The following is a 17,011-nucleotide window of genomic DNA, read 5'->3' as shown; positions in this document are numbered from 1 at the left end:
GGAAATGAGACAAGCCTGGCAACACAGGCAGAGCAAGGGCATGCGGGGCTCCACGGCCCAGTTGCAGACTTTAAGTGCAGTGGGAATTTAAGCAACATTATGACACAGTCAGATTCTACCAAATTTATAGCACTAGGTCAGTAATGATGGACGGTAACACAGAAGCACAGCTACAATGCCTGGGAAGGCCCTTTCTGTGCTGTTTTTCACTGGCCAATACTATCCACTTTCTTCTTCTCGTATTTATCCCTCTGATCTTCAGCTACACAGCAGCTGTCTACCACTATCCTCCCATCATCAACACATCCAGCCTAGAAAACGTGTCTTACGTTTTTAAAGCTCAGTTAAGGATTCTATTTAGGTTCAGGGTGTATTCCTAAGAGAGGGAGGGAGCTACTGGGTCTGACCTGGAGCAGATAAGGGGAGGGCACTGGCCAGCCTTGGCCTCCACTTCCTTTCTAATTCCCCTGGGTTTGCTGTTCCTTAGGGGTAAGGCCTGAACTCTGCCGGAGCTTGTTTTATTTTTCATGGGCCTCCTTTGCAAGACCCATCAGAGCCTAATCCTATGTTTTTTGGGCCTTCTTTGCAGATAACTGGTCAACCTGTTCCCTGCCTTCCTTCATCTGCCCCAAGAAACAGCCATCAGTAGACCCTGAAACGTGGCGTTCTCTCTTCTCCCCCAGAATAAAGTCAGGCAAACACAATGATAATTCCTGGCTTTGGCATCCTACTGGGGTGCCACCACTTTGAAAACTAACCAGAGCTGGCAGTCACAAAGCCAAGAGGAGGGCAAACAAACAAATCCAGAAGTGCTATGTCCTGGATCTAGACAGGAGCATGCAACCATTCCTAGCACAGAGCAGGCGCTCCACAAATGTTTGATGAATGAAGGAACAAACAAGGTTAGAAGATTCATATAAACTTCAAGTTTTTAAACAATACCTGGAATCATAGTGTGAGGGGAGAAATACTTCCTAACCCTGTAAGGCAACATCACAAATGGTGGGCAATAAAATACAGAGTGGACAGGCATAAAGCAGTCAGCCAGTTGACCATCTTTAGCAGTGCTGTTTTGAAGATCAGGGCGCATGGGAACAAGGGTCTTAGCCCATTCACTGAGCTGCTACCCTGCTGTATCAGAAAATCCCCATCTCCTCTTCTCTGAGTTAGCAGCAGTGCGTTTAAGATGGATTTGTTCAAGTTACCTTGGCATCTGGCTCCCCAGGCAGCCCCACGTAAACTATGATTTGCAGACCCACAAAATCATCCTAACAATAGCAGCTAACATTTACACAGCACTTAATGCATGCCAGATACCAACTAACTGCAATCCAGGCATTATGTCATTTAATTCTGACAACCCTGTCAGGCATGTTCTAATTAGTAACTCAATTTTACAGAAGAAATGGAGGCACAGAGATGTTAGGCCACCTGCCCAAGGTCACACAGCTAGTTAGTAGCAGGGCTGGGATGTGAATTCATGTCTGTCTAAAATCCACACTCTTAAACACTACTCTCTAAGATCCCAAGTCCTGCTAAGAGAAAAGACCTGAGAAGGCCATTGCCTTAGGCTAGAGTTGACAAAATTCTCCTGTAAAAGGCTAGATAGCAATTATTTTTGGCTTATGGGATATACGGTCTCTGTCACAACACAAGAGCAGCCATAAATAATTCATGAACAAATGAGTATGGCTTTGTTACAATAAAACTTTATTTACAAAAATAAGAGGCCCGTCCAAGGGCTGTAAAGTACTGATCCTGCTTTAGACAGTAACTGTCTCAAAAGAGCCGTCCTCTGCCACAGCTCCCTCAGGAGGCTCTCCATGAAGCTACAATCCTTCAGACTCAAGAAACAGTTTCTACTCTTCTGGTCCATTCTTTTCTTTATTTTAGCTAAGTCTAAAATATTACTCCCCCATATCTGTATTCTTTAGAGACCGGTCAACAGATATGATAACCACCCTCCGTGCTTTCCTAACAAGCAAGCGCCACAGGCTACCTGAATTCTTCTCTCCTTTAGAAGGTACTGGCAAGCACCCCGCGTGTAGTGGACACACCTGCCAGGGAGCTGCTAGCATCCGACTGTGCCCAGGCCAATGGGGGGCACTCATGTGCCATGCGCACAACTCCACTGAGGCCGAGGAAGAAGGGGCACAGCACACAACAAGGACAAGTGCTTCCAAAATTCCTGTGTACGGTGGACTCTGCCGGGTCTCTCCTAGAAATACTTTCTGAAAGTGCTATGTATTTCAGATGTGTGTGATTTCAGGCAGCAAGATTCTGTTCTACCAGCATGATTCCACTGGGTACAAACAATACATGTATAAAATGGCCTGTCAACTGCCCTGAAAAGAAATGAACCTCTCCTATACAGAACACGTGACATGAAAATAGACCAACTTTAATCTTACTCACACTTAACCTACTGTACACAAAGGTTTTATGAAATGCTTTACCTAATTAATACACACCCTGTGAGGTAAGCCTGCCTAATTATCTCTGCAACAAGACTTGCAAAACTGGAACTTGCGTGAAGAGTAAATATTAGCAGTAACAATAATAAAGATAGCTGCTAACATTTACTGAGTCTTTTTTAGGGACCTGACATTGCTGTTAAGCATTTTTTATATATTATTACATTTAATTCTTACAAGGCACTTATGAGGTAGGGTATATTCTTACCCTCATTTTACAAATGAGGAGAAAAAGGTTCAGAAAGGATAATACCTCTCTATAATTACACAACTAGTAACTGGCAAGGCAACGATTCACCTCAGATCTGTCAGACTCAAAATCTAAAGCCCAAGTGCTTAACACCATACTATTCTGATCCAAAGTCCAAAACTGTATTTAGTAGTACTGTACTCAGTGAGCAGGCCTCACAGGGGCTACAGATATCAGCATAAATCCCATACTTTTCTAGCTGTAGTCCAGCAAACGTGGTGGCCTAAAATGTAGATTCTAAATGGAGTTCTGCGAGTAAGAGTCCGACACTCTGGAAAAGCTCTCTGGTTACTATCTATGCTATTGGGTGCCTCACAGGAAGCCTTAAGGGAGAACCTGACGGAGGGTTTACCGACAGAATATCCGATGCTCATCAGAACTTCCCAAGGCTGGCGCCAAGGCAGAAAGACCAGTGGTTAACAAACCCGGAAGGAAAACTGAGCTCTGGGCAAAGGACTGTTTACCTTATGGTGGCACAGAGCGCTCGCTAACTGCAACTGTCACCTGAAACCGCCCAAAGGCCTCTGGGCAGGAATGGAGAGGCCAGGAGCAGGGGCAGAGGAAATCCACTAGAGTCAAAGTCACAGTGTAGGCACTGCTTTGATCTAGGCCAAACATTTGGCCAGAAATGTTACCTAAAGCCAAGTGGCTGAGAGTCTCATTCATCACAGCGCTACCCCAAAGCTGGGGTCGGGGGGTCGCACTGGATCAGGAGCCCCGGGGGGGGGTGGGTGCGGGCGGCGCACAGAGGGAGTGGTGAGAAACATAGCAAGGACAGAGGCTGGAGAGCTGTGTTTGGGGTGGGCCATGTGGGGACGCTTGCTGAGGACTCTGACATTATTCTGCCAGCACCAGGGAAGCCCCGAGGAACTCTGGCAGGAGAATGACAAGGTCAGATGTGAGCAGAAGAAAAATCATGAATGACTGTGGTGGAAAAACAGGATGACATGAGGGTCAGGAGACCACCTGAAGTCGAGTGAGAGAGAAAAAAGGCTGAGCCCGAGCCAGAAAGTAGCAGAGATCTGCCTGGTATCGCTGAGGCAAAACCAACAGGCTAGAGTGAATGAGGAAGGAGGGGGAGTCCAAGACGAACGGACCCTAGACTGGATAACCCATGATGGCAGTGCGCCGAGCTAAGGCGCTGACAAGGGGACACAGATCTGGGAGGGACAATAAAGCGCACAGAGGGGGTGTGCCGACGGTCTGGTCGAGGTGGCCCGGATGCAGTCTTTCCTTTAACATCTATTTATCAAACACTGAGAGGGGCCACGGAAGGTGCTGGCCATTGGAGACAAAGACAATCTGCTCTCAGAGCTCGCAGTGCACAGGGAGGAAAGAAAATCCCCCACTGTCCCTCAGTGCTCTGACCAACAAGAGTGCAGGGCATCTGGGCACACGGCTGAAGGGTGCTTTGGTCCGAAGGGAGAAAAGGAAGAAAGAAAAGGTGTCAGACACCTCGGACCTGAGATCAGTCTTAAAAGCCATTTGCCGGGAAGGCCATTTGCCAGGGCAAGGGGTCCATGTGGAGTCCTGGAAGCAGGAAGGGCACAGCAAAGTCTCGAGATGGGCAGAGGGCCTGGCACGTTCTGGAACAGCCAAAGACGAAGCTAGAGGAGGAGGCTGAAACTCAGCTCATGAGGAGCTGTGCGCGCCTTGACGAGGAGTTTTTCCCTCTGCCTCGTGGTTACAGGGAGTCAGGGAAGCAGGTGAAGACAGGGAGGGAAGGGAGGTCTGCAGGTGGTAGCTCGAGAGTACAGGATGGACTGAAGGGGAAAACAAGCCCCTGACGGCAGAAAGGCTGCTCAGGACGGTGCTGCAATAGCCCAGGTAAGAGCTGAAAACTCACTCTCCACAGTGACAATAGGCAAAAGTCGTTTGGAATAAGGACCTAGAGACGAGGGCTAGAAATAGATTCTGAAATGGCCAGGCTTTGCTGAAGAAGTGACCTTGCCCAGGAAACGAGTAGAGACTAACCAGAGAAGGACTCCTGTGGAATTTTGGAGAACACCAAGACTTAAGGGGCAGGCAGCAAAAGGGCGCCAGGAAAGGAGAAAAATCAAGAATGGTGGGTAGACACTCGGGACAGACACTGTCACAGGAACCAAAGAAGGACAGTTTTGAGGGGGCACTGTTAATAGCATCGGGTGCTGCCTGGGATGGAGGGTGGAGAGAGGCTATGAACCAGGCATTAAGCAGCCTGTGCTGCCAGTGGGGGATGGAGCCCAGACTGAGGAGCCGGAGGAGCAAATATCAACTATGCAGTGAGGAAGTGAGGAATGCAGGTACAAACTGCTCCTTCAGGAACGTCAAGATCAGAGGACCAAGCTTCTATTTAACCCAAGTAGCAGTCCCAGGGTACAGTGCTATCATAACTATTATTATTCTAAGGCTTAGAAGGTGGTTATGTTAACAGTGAGCACTTTGTGCCAGGGACTGATCTTATACTTTACAGGTATTAGTTCTAATAACAACCTATGAGGTGGGTATTATTATGGCCTCTGTTTAACCAATAAGGAGACTCAGGCAATCACGTGACTTGCCCAAGGTCACACAGCAAGTGGCCAAGTCAAGACTGGAACTCAGATCTGATGCATCTAAGGTCACACACTTAACCTCATACCTAATGAATGAGCCTGGCCCAGAATAATCTTCCATACTAATCTGAAAGCCTTCAATGCCGGAATGAGGGAAGGCTGTAGATCCCACATGCAAATCAAGTGCAAAAACTCAGGTCTTTGAAGTTGCTTCCAGAAACCACTCAGGGACTCTCTACTCCTGAATGCCTTAAGCTACACACATATTTCTCTGTCCCTGTCATAGAAACCTCAATTTGACTGTTTTTGAGAGCTGTTAAAATGCACTGATTGAAACCATTATGGATAAAAACCAATTAAACAAGGGAAGTTACTCTGGGATACAAAAAGGAGCTGGCTCCCACCCATAACACACTACAAAGCTGTTAGGCTGATAAGTGTGGGTGTTCTATGGTGACAAGAACAACCTTTGAAGACTCCCGCTTCCTTAGCCTCTGCTGCCATTTCTAGAGACCAGTATGTCCAAAGAGTACAGCACAGGGGTTCAGAGTGAGAGTGGAGGTTTTGGAGTCAAAGACCTGAGTTCAAATTCTGTTCCTGCCACTCATCAGTTGTGTGACCACAGGCAAGTTACATAACCTCTCTCATATAATAATACCTCTCCTTTATTGTGAAAGCTAAATGAGATTATACACAGGCGGTGCCTTGCCTAGTGTGTGGTATGTTTATGTGCCTAATAATATTTTTATTATTAAAATATACAGTTCTGATCCTGTCTGCCTCCCAAATCCTTCTCTCTCCCCTATCACAAGCTCACACTCCTGGATGCCCACTACTCTGTTTCCCAAGGGGAACATTAACTTATTTAGCTTGATATCTATATATATTATCATTTCTAAAGAAAAATATTTTCTTCTTTCTAATACCAAATGTATGCATATCTTCCCTTCAAAGTATTTTACTCCTATCCCCTCCCACGGTCTCACCCCAGTTTGAAAAGATACTACTCCCAACTCCAATGTGGGCTTTTACATTTTAGGATCAGGAGTTCTGCACTCCCAAAGGTCTGGTTCAGAGCAGCTGCAGAGATGAGACTGTGTTTGTGTAAGCCTGCTTTGCTGAAAGGAAGTGAGAGAGCCTGAACCATGGTTCTCACTTCGAAAAATTCCATCCAAAATGTACTTAAAAAAAAAAAAAAATCAACAAAACAAACAAAAAATTCCATCCAGACTGAAGGCACCAACTACAGAGGCTTGTCATCCTTTGGAAGAGAAAGACAGGTTCCAGGAGATGCCAGGTTTCACTAATACTGCTAGGAACATCATTTGACCTTCCCGTTTTCTCAATACAATGTCTGAGAGGAGAAGTAAGATTACGTAAGTAAATTTCATTGTAAGACCCTAAAAAATCCATTTCGAAAAGATTTTTTAAAATTTTAACCTCTCTAGGAAAGAAACAAAATTACGGTAGATATACAGAATCAAAACAAGTATATCAAATGTATTAAATGCAAAATTTGAGCAGATTTTACTGAATACGTATACCCATGCATCTATTCAGACACTATAGAAGTTTTAAATTTAGTCAATAGTTTGAAAGATAGCAGAGCTTTCTAAGTAAGCCGTCTCTTGCTGCATGAGAAGTGTGTACGGCTTCCTTCATTCAGATGACCCATGATGGAGTACTCAGTTCCCCCATGTGCAAAGGCACATCTGACAATCAGGAGACCAGATGTGACCGGGGACTGCTGTAAAATGCTGAAAACAGCTTACAGCCTATAGCTTCATTCTACTGCTTAAGCCAAATAAAATTTAAAATCTCCCCCAAACTAGCCAAAATCAGCAAAACTGTTCATAGAACTTTCCTCTAGTTTTTTTTACTCTTCCTCTTTCTAAAACTAAGGTCCAAATAGTATTTACTATATCAGAATCCAGAAACTTACCATGTGGCCTGATTTTAAATATCTTTTATGAACATTTATCATTTATCAGCAGCATAAATCTGGTTTAAATAATATAATAATGAAAAACAACATCTTACTAAGTGCCTCTGTTTTTAAAAATGAAATTATAAAACTCTATTAATGTAATTTAACACGTCTAGGTGTAAAATATTTAAGGAAGAATGTTAAATAAAACCAGGAAAACATAACTTTGGGGAAAAAAGTTGAATGAAAACATTGGTAACTCTCTTCTTTATCTTTCTTCCCACCCTCATACATACATATAAACAAACTGATCAAAGAGGAGTTAGAAAGTTTTCTTTTTAATTTAATTGAAAAGAAACAAAACAAAACATGTTCAAATAAACCTGAAAAACAACTGACCCTGACCCAGCCAATCTGAACGCCACTGACCACTGCTTGTATCTGTCACTGAGTTGGCAGCACTAGCCAGACGTTCTTGCTAGCTTCTGCTGCAGGAAATGCCGAGGCAGAAGGAAGGGCTTCTGCCAGTAACCCATGGGATGATCATGTGATGTGAAGTAAAAGCTGGTTACAGCCTCTTGGAATGCAAGACCCACTTAATTTTGGCAAAATGCAGTTTTCTGGCTCAAAAGAAAAAAACGCATAAGAGAGCATCTGGACATCTCCAAGGAAATGATTCTGACAGACATGGAAAGGCAGAACAGAGACTCTTGGGAGTGGCGGAGTCACCGTCCCTAAGTCTTGGGACTCTTAAACATGAGACAAATCACTTAATAACAATATTCAAACTACTAAAGAGCAGGTATAAGCTCAGTAAAAAATTTTTTTTCTGTTCCCTTAAATTTTGAATAGTTAGGGAAAAATACAAAAACATATAATAGAAATAAATAGGGCTTTTAAAAAATCGACAAAGTATGTACCAGTTTTTAAATGTTTTACCTAAACAAACGAGCAAAATCACAAATGAGCGCATGATTCTTTTGGTCGTTAAAATTAGTTCCAATTAATCAAGTTACACTTCTATAATACAGTAGTTTGCAAATATCGATCTCCAGCCTGAACTCTGGATCTGAACTTTCAACAAGATCTTTTTCCCCACTTTTATGTCCCATGGACACCTCAAAATCAGCCTCTCAAGAAAGAATTAAGGGGAATTCCCTGGTGGTTCAGTGGTTAGCACTCTGCGCTTTCACTGCCGAGGGCCCAGGTTCAATCCCTGGTCAGGGAACTAAGATCCTGCAAGCCATGATGACACCAAGAAAAAAAAAGGAAAGAATTAAGATTGGCATCCCTGCCATTCCTGCCACTGCCACACACACACACACACCCTGCTCCTCCTCCTGTATTCTCCCAACTATGCACCCTGTTATTCAAGTCAAAGACGTGGGCATCATTCTTGATTCATCCTTCACCCACCCAACCCCTTCACATAGAATCAGTCACCAATCCACTTCTTCCCAATTCCACTGCCACTTCCCTAGCTCAGGCTACCACCCTTATGCTTAGTAGTTAAGTGTTTGGGCTTTGGCTTCAGGCTGACTTGCTCTACCATGTATTAATGGGGTGGAATTGGAAAGTCATTCATCATCAGAATCCTTAAATCTCCTGACCTACAAAATGAAGATATAATAACAACACCCACCTCAGAGTTAGGGAATTTAAGTGAAATGATTACATGTAAAAGCCCCTGAAACTGCACCTGGAACCTATGAAGTATTCAATAAGTCTCAACTATCATAATCATCCTCCTTTTGGGTGCCCAGCACAATTCCTCCAGGTTAGGTGACCCTTCTCTCCTAGCACCACTAACACTCTTTGGTAATTATTTTTGTCTGTCTCCCAACCCAGTTGTAAGCTCCCTAATGGCAAGAGCTGAGTTTTTTTCCCCATATATGATATGAATGAATGATTAACAAAACCATGATAATAAATGATTATATATGAATATTAAGAGCTATGTAAAATAAATGAGTATACATGATTATTGATATATTATTATTATACACTGAATGTGGTATTTATTTAGAGATCGTCAATGAGAAAAAGGAACATATTAACAGATAGAGGCTTAAGTCGGCAAGGAATCAATAATGAAAAGTATCGGTTGCCATAATATTTTGATGTGTAACATAACAAATTTTATTTTTAAGTAACTCACAAGTTTTCTCTTAGAAAGTAACATACATGGGCATTTCTTGATCTTAAAAAGTTTCACTTTTGCTACTCAGCAATTTATTTTCCATGGTTTTGCAAGGCAGAGATATTTGTTCCTCAAAACAAAGAAGCCACCCAACAGTTCCAGAACTGTGACTCAAGTCTTTTCAGAGGAAGCCCTTGAAAAAACATCTCTACTCGCCTACACTGACATCTAAGACTGACCATTTATGAGAAAGACAAAGAGCCATGCCTCAGAATACTGAACCCACTCATTCACAGGGAGGAAGAGGAGACTCAAATGTTTCCCTTTGGAGTAGAATTTTTTTAAAAATTAAAAAGCAGTTATGTGGTACCTTTCTACTGGGTCTACTAGTTACAGAACAGTTACCCTATTTCTTAAGCTGTGAAAACAAACTGTTCTCAGTCTTTTGAGGTGAACAGAAGAGAAAAACAATTGTGATTTTATTTCAAAAGTTTAAATGGTGGTGTTCTGACTCAAATCTCTCAACCTCCTGAGAGAAGTTCAAAGTGGGCAGAGAGCGCCCACTCCGTTCCTCTCCAGGTGAGGGGGCAGGAGGATACCTGGGCTCCATAGACGCGTTGCATCGCCTGGAGCAGCTGGTTTGTATAATCCGTGAGCGTGCCAGCATCTTCTTCAAACACACTCAGTAAAGAGCGGGTCTGCAAGAAAAGAGGTCAATTTTATTTCTAGGTGGAAAAGTTACAATGGAGGTAAAACAAACACACGCACACAGAGATATGGGGAGGGAAGATGTCTGTGGTCTGGCTTTACTTTTTTATCGCTAATACTAATATAAGCTGATTCCTAGAGCTTTAATTCAGAACTCCTTTTCTAATCCTTTAGACTACACTGCGAGGGCAAACTGAATACAGTTTGAGTATCGGGGCCAGGGAAAGAAAGCCAATTTTTAAAGGGTTAAGAAGACTCAAGGGCTATTACCTGTCTCGACTTTAGCCTCTACCTAAGTACCAGTAAAGTCCATCCAATAAAGTACGTGTTAAAAAGGGCAGTCTCTCCCTTCAAGCCCATAAACTGAACTCAATGTGTGGCCTGTGTGTATACCTGGGGTGTGGTCACCCAGCACTGCATCATCACAGCAGTTAACCATCTGTCCGGTTTTCTGCAATCTTGGACGTCTTGCAGGGGTGTGTCATTCTTTCCACTTAAGATACTACAGTCAGGCTCCATGTCTTTCGTCATATTTTATTCAACCAATTTTCAAACTCATGACCAGGAAATTTCATGTACCATGGGCCCACCAGTGGAAGCTCTGGGCACAAAACTCAAATAGCAACTTAAGAATGCTGGTTCAGTTCCTTTGGGAAGACTACTCAGTGCTTCGAGAGCAGCTGAGCAATGTCTTAGATGAAAGGTATTTCCTATCATTTTCATGCGTAGTGCCTGATACGCTGAGCACTAAAGAAATATTTATATATTGGATGGTGTTTAAAGAAGTATCAAGGGACCACATAAGAGACCATATCTATTCAAGGGACTTTTGTTAACGTCTCCAGCACAGTGGGAATTTAAAATACTACATTAGTGATAATGGGATCTATATTTCAGAAAATAACCCATTAGGCATAGAATGGAGAGTAAGCTATAGAAATGTCTTTAATGAGATGATACCAAAGGCACCTTACAAAGAACAATCCATTAAGGTTCATTATTTTCCTGCAAATGAATTTCAATTCCTTCTTTCTTTTTCTAACCTATCTCAGGTAAGAGAATAATAACTGACCCAAAAGCACCCCCAATAAACTGGAAGAGGAACCCCGACGTTTGAATCATTCTACCTTTGATATTGTTGACAAACTCTGGTGGACTTCACAGTAGTACATGCTTATCCTGGTTTTGCCCGAGGTCTTTAAGGCTGAAAATACCTGCTCTCAGACCAATGTACTCTCTTCAGTACCAATTCTTATCAACAGAAGGATCAAAACAAACAAAACAAAAATCATGGATGTGACCCACTGGATCTCATAATCCACTAATGGATGTCAATGAGTAGGTGAAAAACATCGGTTTAGAATTCTTTATTACATCTCTTTAAAATATACTATTTGAAAAAAAAAAGATTGTTAACAGACGTTTTGAGAACCTACAGTGATTGGTCTATCACTCTACATTCATTCATGTATATACTTCCGCCTTCATCCAATATTTGATGAAACATTGTGTTGGGATCTGAGATTCAAAGGTGATCAGAACCAACTCTGTTCTCCAGGAGCATACAGTCTACTGGGGCCTCTCAAAGGATCTGGGATCCCCTTGGGACCGTGTCAATCCTGGGTCCAAATTCAGGCTCTAACACTAATTTGCAGGGAACACTAGAGGTAATGAATTACATAAAGTGCCTACCAGTGCCTAATACACAGTGATAGCAGATGACACTGATTATGAAGAAGATAATGAACTTTGCTTATAATATGTTGGACACTAAGGGTTTCACATGTATGATTTCATTTCAACACTAAAGCAACACTATTATCTACATAGCTATCTATAAATGTCATCTAATAGGAGAGAATCTTTTGGTATTCGTGGTGCCAATGCTGGAGGAGTCCTTCAATGTTTATGATGATTCTGGTTCCATTCTTTGCTATAACATTATATCTAAGAGAATGAAAAAGAGTGATACAACTGGATTGAGGATATTTAATTTTTTAAATACTACTGATGTCCATTTAGTTGAGTCCTATTTATTGTTTTTAATACTCTTAGAAATAAAATATATAGAATGGAAAATGAGCCACAGGATGAAAAGAGAGGGCTTGTATAAATGTCCTCCATAAAGAGAGTAGAAAGAAAACTAAAATTACCATTTACTCTGTACTTCCTATGTGTCCGACACTGTTCTGAGCACTAAATATTACTTCATTTAATCCTTCCGACAACTTTATGGGGTAGACACCACAGTCACATTAATCCCATTTTAGAGATGATGAAACTGAGGCTCATCAAGGTGAAGAAACTTGCTCAACCTCCCACAGCTGGGAAGCAGCAGGGTTGGGATGTAAACCCAGGTCTGGCTGGTACCAATGGCCATGCTTTCTCCACCGCAAGAGGCTGCATCCACCACCTAGCAAAGGTGGGTCTCAACAGTGGGCATGCTCTTTGGCCCACAGCCCACCGTCCTGTCTGGAGGCAGGATGCAGACTGCTTGGAGCTGACTTCTCTTGGGTCATCCTACTGTCATGCTCTCACCTGTGATAACTGCCAAAACTACATCACAAGTTTTTTTTTCTTTATATCCTGAACATGTTTACCATGACATCCATTAGAACTGAAAAAAACACTCCCGTCTTCCCTTTCTAACTTAACTAGGCCATGATCATCCTTGAAAAAAAATATACCCTGCTATCTCAGACACTGTTTTAACATCCACATTTATCAGCTCAGCATCTGCTTAAACTTATATTTGGAAGAACAGGAATGTTCTAAGACCTAAAGAAGGAATAAGACCAAGGACCAGGCAAAGGTATACCAGTTGCTCGAAAGTTCCCCCAAAATTCCGAAAGACATTGGTGCATATCACTTATAAAGACAATAACAGCAATCATTTATGGAGTTACTATAATATGCAGGCATGAAGATACTTTACATATGTTATTTATTCTTCATAAGAATTAAGCAACTATTTTTATTCTAATTTTACACATGTTGAAACACAAACTCAGAGAGGTTGAGTAACCTGCAGAATCAAGATTTAAATTCCGTCCTTTTTCTACTACCCTACACTCTCAAGAGTATGCATGGACAGAAAAACGAAACCAAACACCTTAGCCTTAGCTCCACATTACCCTCTATCTTAGAATAAAGAAACTGGGTGTCATCTAATAAACTAGTCCTAGACATTTTTCACTCCTAAGAATAGCATCTAGTTATATAATGGCACAATTTTAACAGCTGTGATTGTAAAATATACACACGCACACACACGTGTATATTTTATATATATTTAAATATATTTTAAATGTTTTAATATTTATCATATATAAGTATAAATATTATACATATATATATATTTTAAGGTAAAAACAATTAAAACTCTTATTCCCACAGTGTGGGAGAGGGAGAGAAATGTCTCAGTAGAACCAAGGCTACTGAAAGGAAAATGTATCATAAACAAAGAGTACAGCAGGACAAAAGCCCTCCACAATGAAGACAAAACCACCAGGTAATGTTTTGAGGCATCCTGCTTGAGTTAAAAAAGGCCTGGTTTCCCAGCTGGACCTCCCACTGAATAATCTCAGAACTTAATCTTCAAATTCTCTGTGCTTCAGCTGTGCCAACTGCAAAAGAAATAAACAAATACCGTAACAAAACAGCAAGCAACAGTGCTACACTTTATCTCAAAAGCACACTACTTACAGGAAAGGGAATAAGCCCCTGGAGAGGTGCGAGCTGCAGCAGCTCAAAGCAGCATTTGTGTTCCTATCACAGCAGCATTCACACAGTACTGCAACTGCTGCTTTCCTTATCTGTCTCCCAGAACAGACTGTGAACCAGCGGAGGGAAGGCACTCTTATCTTATTTGTCATTACGTTCCCAGCATCTAGCAGCACCTAGCGAGGAGCAGAGGCTCGCAAACAGCAGTGGAGACAAGTACCTTCATCCCTAAAACGTTTCGTCTTTCATACACCAGAGGTAACCAGAAATAAAACACGTATGCACAAAGACTAGTCTTATAATACACTGTGCAGCACTGTGAACTGAAAAGGGCATGAATAGATGTGTATAAGGTCAGTCAACTGCTATTCAGCTCTTCTTGGGTCACCGAGCTCAACTATAAAAGCTTTTGTGTTCATTTAATGAATCCTGTGCAGCCAGGTTACTGGAGCAACCCTCATAAATACCCTACATAAAACAAGAGGAAACAAACAATAGATGGTTTCTTCAGATCACTTCCTTTTAGTGAAACATTTTAGGTCACTGATGACAGAAAAGCCAGGTGCTAGGTAGCTGGGCTAACTTGAACAACATAGGCAGACTGCCTGGGTTCCAATCCCGGCTCTGCCACTTGATAATGTATAATCTTGGGAGCAAGTTATTTAACTTCTCAGCTCCTTGGTAATTTTAATAGAGGACCTACTTCAAAAGACTGTTGAAAGGATTAGATAAGATAACATATGTAAAGCACTGAGAACAGTGCCTGGAACATAAAAATGCATGTACGGCACAGGTGTTTGCTACTGGTTTTATTCTTTACAGATAAAACTAAGGAGCTGGATTAGATTCCTTCCAGTTACAAGTCTATGAATCTCCTTGGCAGTAAAGCTGCATTAGGCACATACCCCATACAAGAGTGCTAAATATGCTCACATGGTTATCAAAGACCTTCCTGGTAGTTTGCTTCCATTCAAACCTCACCAAGAACCCTCACAGGGTGACACCCACGTCTCAAAAGCAATGACAAATTCCCTACGTAAAGAGGAACATTAAACAGAAATGACAATGCCTCTTAACTTCTTCTTCCTCATACAAGCTCAGTTATAAATCATGCAGATATGACACAATTGTAAGCCCCTTAAATATTATCCGCTCTGTGACCCTCATTCTGCAGATGAGAAAACCCAGCCAGTCACAGGATGGGGATGAGTGACTTGCCCAAATCAAATGATAAGTTAGTGTTAGAGCCACAATTAGGACCCAAGTGTCCTGACTCGTTTGCCAGTCCGCTGTCTCCTACCTCACAGCTGAGCACATCCTGTAAACAACTCAGAACCAGTGCCTATTCATTGATGTGAGAGCCAAAAATTCCGAATGTAACTCCTCGGTGAGGGCAACGTGGAGAATCAGTTAGTGCCACTTCTCTAACCTGGCTCAGCCGTCACCATGTTCAGTTAGGAAAGCAATATATCTTTGCATCTCAGTTTCTCCAACTACAAAGCAAGTGGAAATCCCTATTCAAAATGATATCATTAGAAACTCCACAATACTATGTTCAGATCCCAAGCAACAGGTGTGAGGATGGACAAAATGACTTCTACCCAGGGCTTTGATCCTATTCAAATGCCAGAAGCTTAGAGACTTCAGAGAGGCCTTTGAGAAGTCAATCAGACCAGCGGATAACAATTAAAGAAAAAAAAAAAGTCGCAGCTTGCTTACACTTTCTTACTTGCCTGTGTAAAGAAGATCACAAAGAAATGGGCACAAGGCAACTAAGCACACAGTCCTTTTGACTACTAATTCTGAACTGGAGAGATGCAGAGTGGGTGTAGGTAAGTCCATCAAGGGATCATCCCTGGGAGGCACAATTCACTAAGAAGAAAATGGAAAGGAAGCACAAAGGGAAGAGAAACGGTGAAAGGAAAACAGGTTACTCTTACTCTAATTTTTCAAGAGCTGAGATACTAGGGAATAAAGAGAGGTATTTAAATAACCCAAGGATGCAGAGCCTCTAGGGCAGATATGAAGCTGGGGAAATGTTAATGAAGGAGAACAAAGGTTCCCTGGGGAAAGGTGCACTGACTTATGAACTAATGTCATTCTGCACTCATTTACTACATTTACACACCAGCTTTCATCTGCAGAGCTCAAAGGACTTGATTCTCATCTCGGGTGCGCTCGCTAATGAAGTTCCCCTGTGCGGCAAATAGGGCAGGTATTGTAATTTCCTCTTCACGAATGGGAACACAGGGCCAAGGGGCGGTCTGGCACCGCTGGGGAAGAGGTCTAGGCTCTCTGCATCCCACTCTGGTCCTAAATCCGCCAGGTCCCATCATATCAGTAGTAGTAATGATAATAAGTAAGACTGACTTCTTATTCTGTACCAGGCATTGCCCACGAACAACTTGACAGGCATTTCCTTATTCAATTCTAACAACTCTAGGAGGCAGGTACAATTATTCTTCCTATCTTACGACAAAGCTGAGGCAAAAAAAGATGATTTGCCCGGGGCACTTGGTGGAGCCCAAGCGTAGGCCGAGCAGCCTCGGTTTCAGCTGAGTTTGGAAAGGGGTCGGGACACAAAGACTCCGGCCGCGGGGAGCTTTCCCGGCGTCTCCAGCTCTGCCTGAGGGATGCCGGCTCCCGGAGCATCCCGGACTCAAGACATACGGCCGGGCCCGCCCCATCTTCGCCCCCGAGGGGGCCCGGCGTACTCCCAGCCTCCACCCCGGGGCTGGAAGGGCCTCAAGCCCTCGGGCGAGAGGGACCCGGGCGGCGGGAGGTACCTGGGGGCTGTCCTGCAACGCCTCCTCCAGCAGGAGCTTGTCCACGGCGGGCATGGTGCCGCGCGGCGGGGCCGAGGGCCGGACGGAAGCACGGAGGGCAGGTGACGCGGCGGCCAAGGGTGCTCGAGGCTCAGGCGACGAGGCGGACGACGCTCTGTGCCCAGGGCGGCCTCGCGTGCGCCCACGCCTGGCCAGTGAGTGACCGCCGCCACCCGCCCGCCGGCCCTCCTCTCGGCCCAGCCCTCTGCGGAGCCGGATCAACAGGAAGTGTGGCGAGCGCCCGACCCTGCCACCGGAAGTGTGGCGGCCCCGCTTGCCGCCCGCGCCCACCTCTCGCGGGAAACCGCAGACCCCACGGGTCAGCCGGGCGCCCAGGGAACGCGAAGGGTGTTAGGCTCAGCAGTTAAGGGGCTGAATCTTATGCCGGTCAATGCATCTAAAGCCCAGGAGGGGGAACTCAAGAGCGGAA

The 17,011-nt window shown here is 43.5% G+C and overlaps 1 protein-coding gene across 3 annotated transcripts in view; it reads right to left on the bottom strand.

Annotated features, from left to right (window-relative positions):
• APPL2 (adaptor protein, phosphotyrosine interacting with PH domain and leucine zipper 2) overlaps positions 1 to 16,796 on the bottom strand; it is a 50,553-nt gene extending 33,757 nt beyond the window's left edge. The window contains exons 1-2 of one of the 3 annotated variants that reach the window (XM_007165745.2): positions 16,543 to 16,796; positions 9,925 to 10,023 (exon numbers count right to left, since the gene is read on the bottom strand). In XM_007165745.2, coding sequence (XP_007165807.2) covers positions 9,925 to 10,023; positions 16,543 to 16,596 — 153 coding nt within the window. In that variant the 5' untranslated portion in view covers positions 16,597 to 16,796. The remainder of the gene's footprint in view (positions 1 to 9,924; positions 10,024 to 16,542) is intronic. The other 2 variants (XM_007165743.2, XM_007165744.2) reach the window with 2 other exon arrangements.
• Between the last annotated feature and the right edge of the window lie 215 nt (positions 16,797 to 17,011).

Source organism: Balaenoptera acutorostrata, chromosome 11 (genome assembly GCF_949987535.1).
Source record: "Balaenoptera acutorostrata chromosome 11, mBalAcu1.1, whole genome shotgun sequence".
Classification (NCBI taxonomy): Eukaryota; Metazoa; Chordata; class Mammalia; order Artiodactyla; family Balaenopteridae; genus Balaenoptera; species Balaenoptera acutorostrata.
The sequence above is the reverse complement of the archived record's forward strand: the minus strand, read 5'-3'. Positions and strand labels throughout refer to the sequence as shown.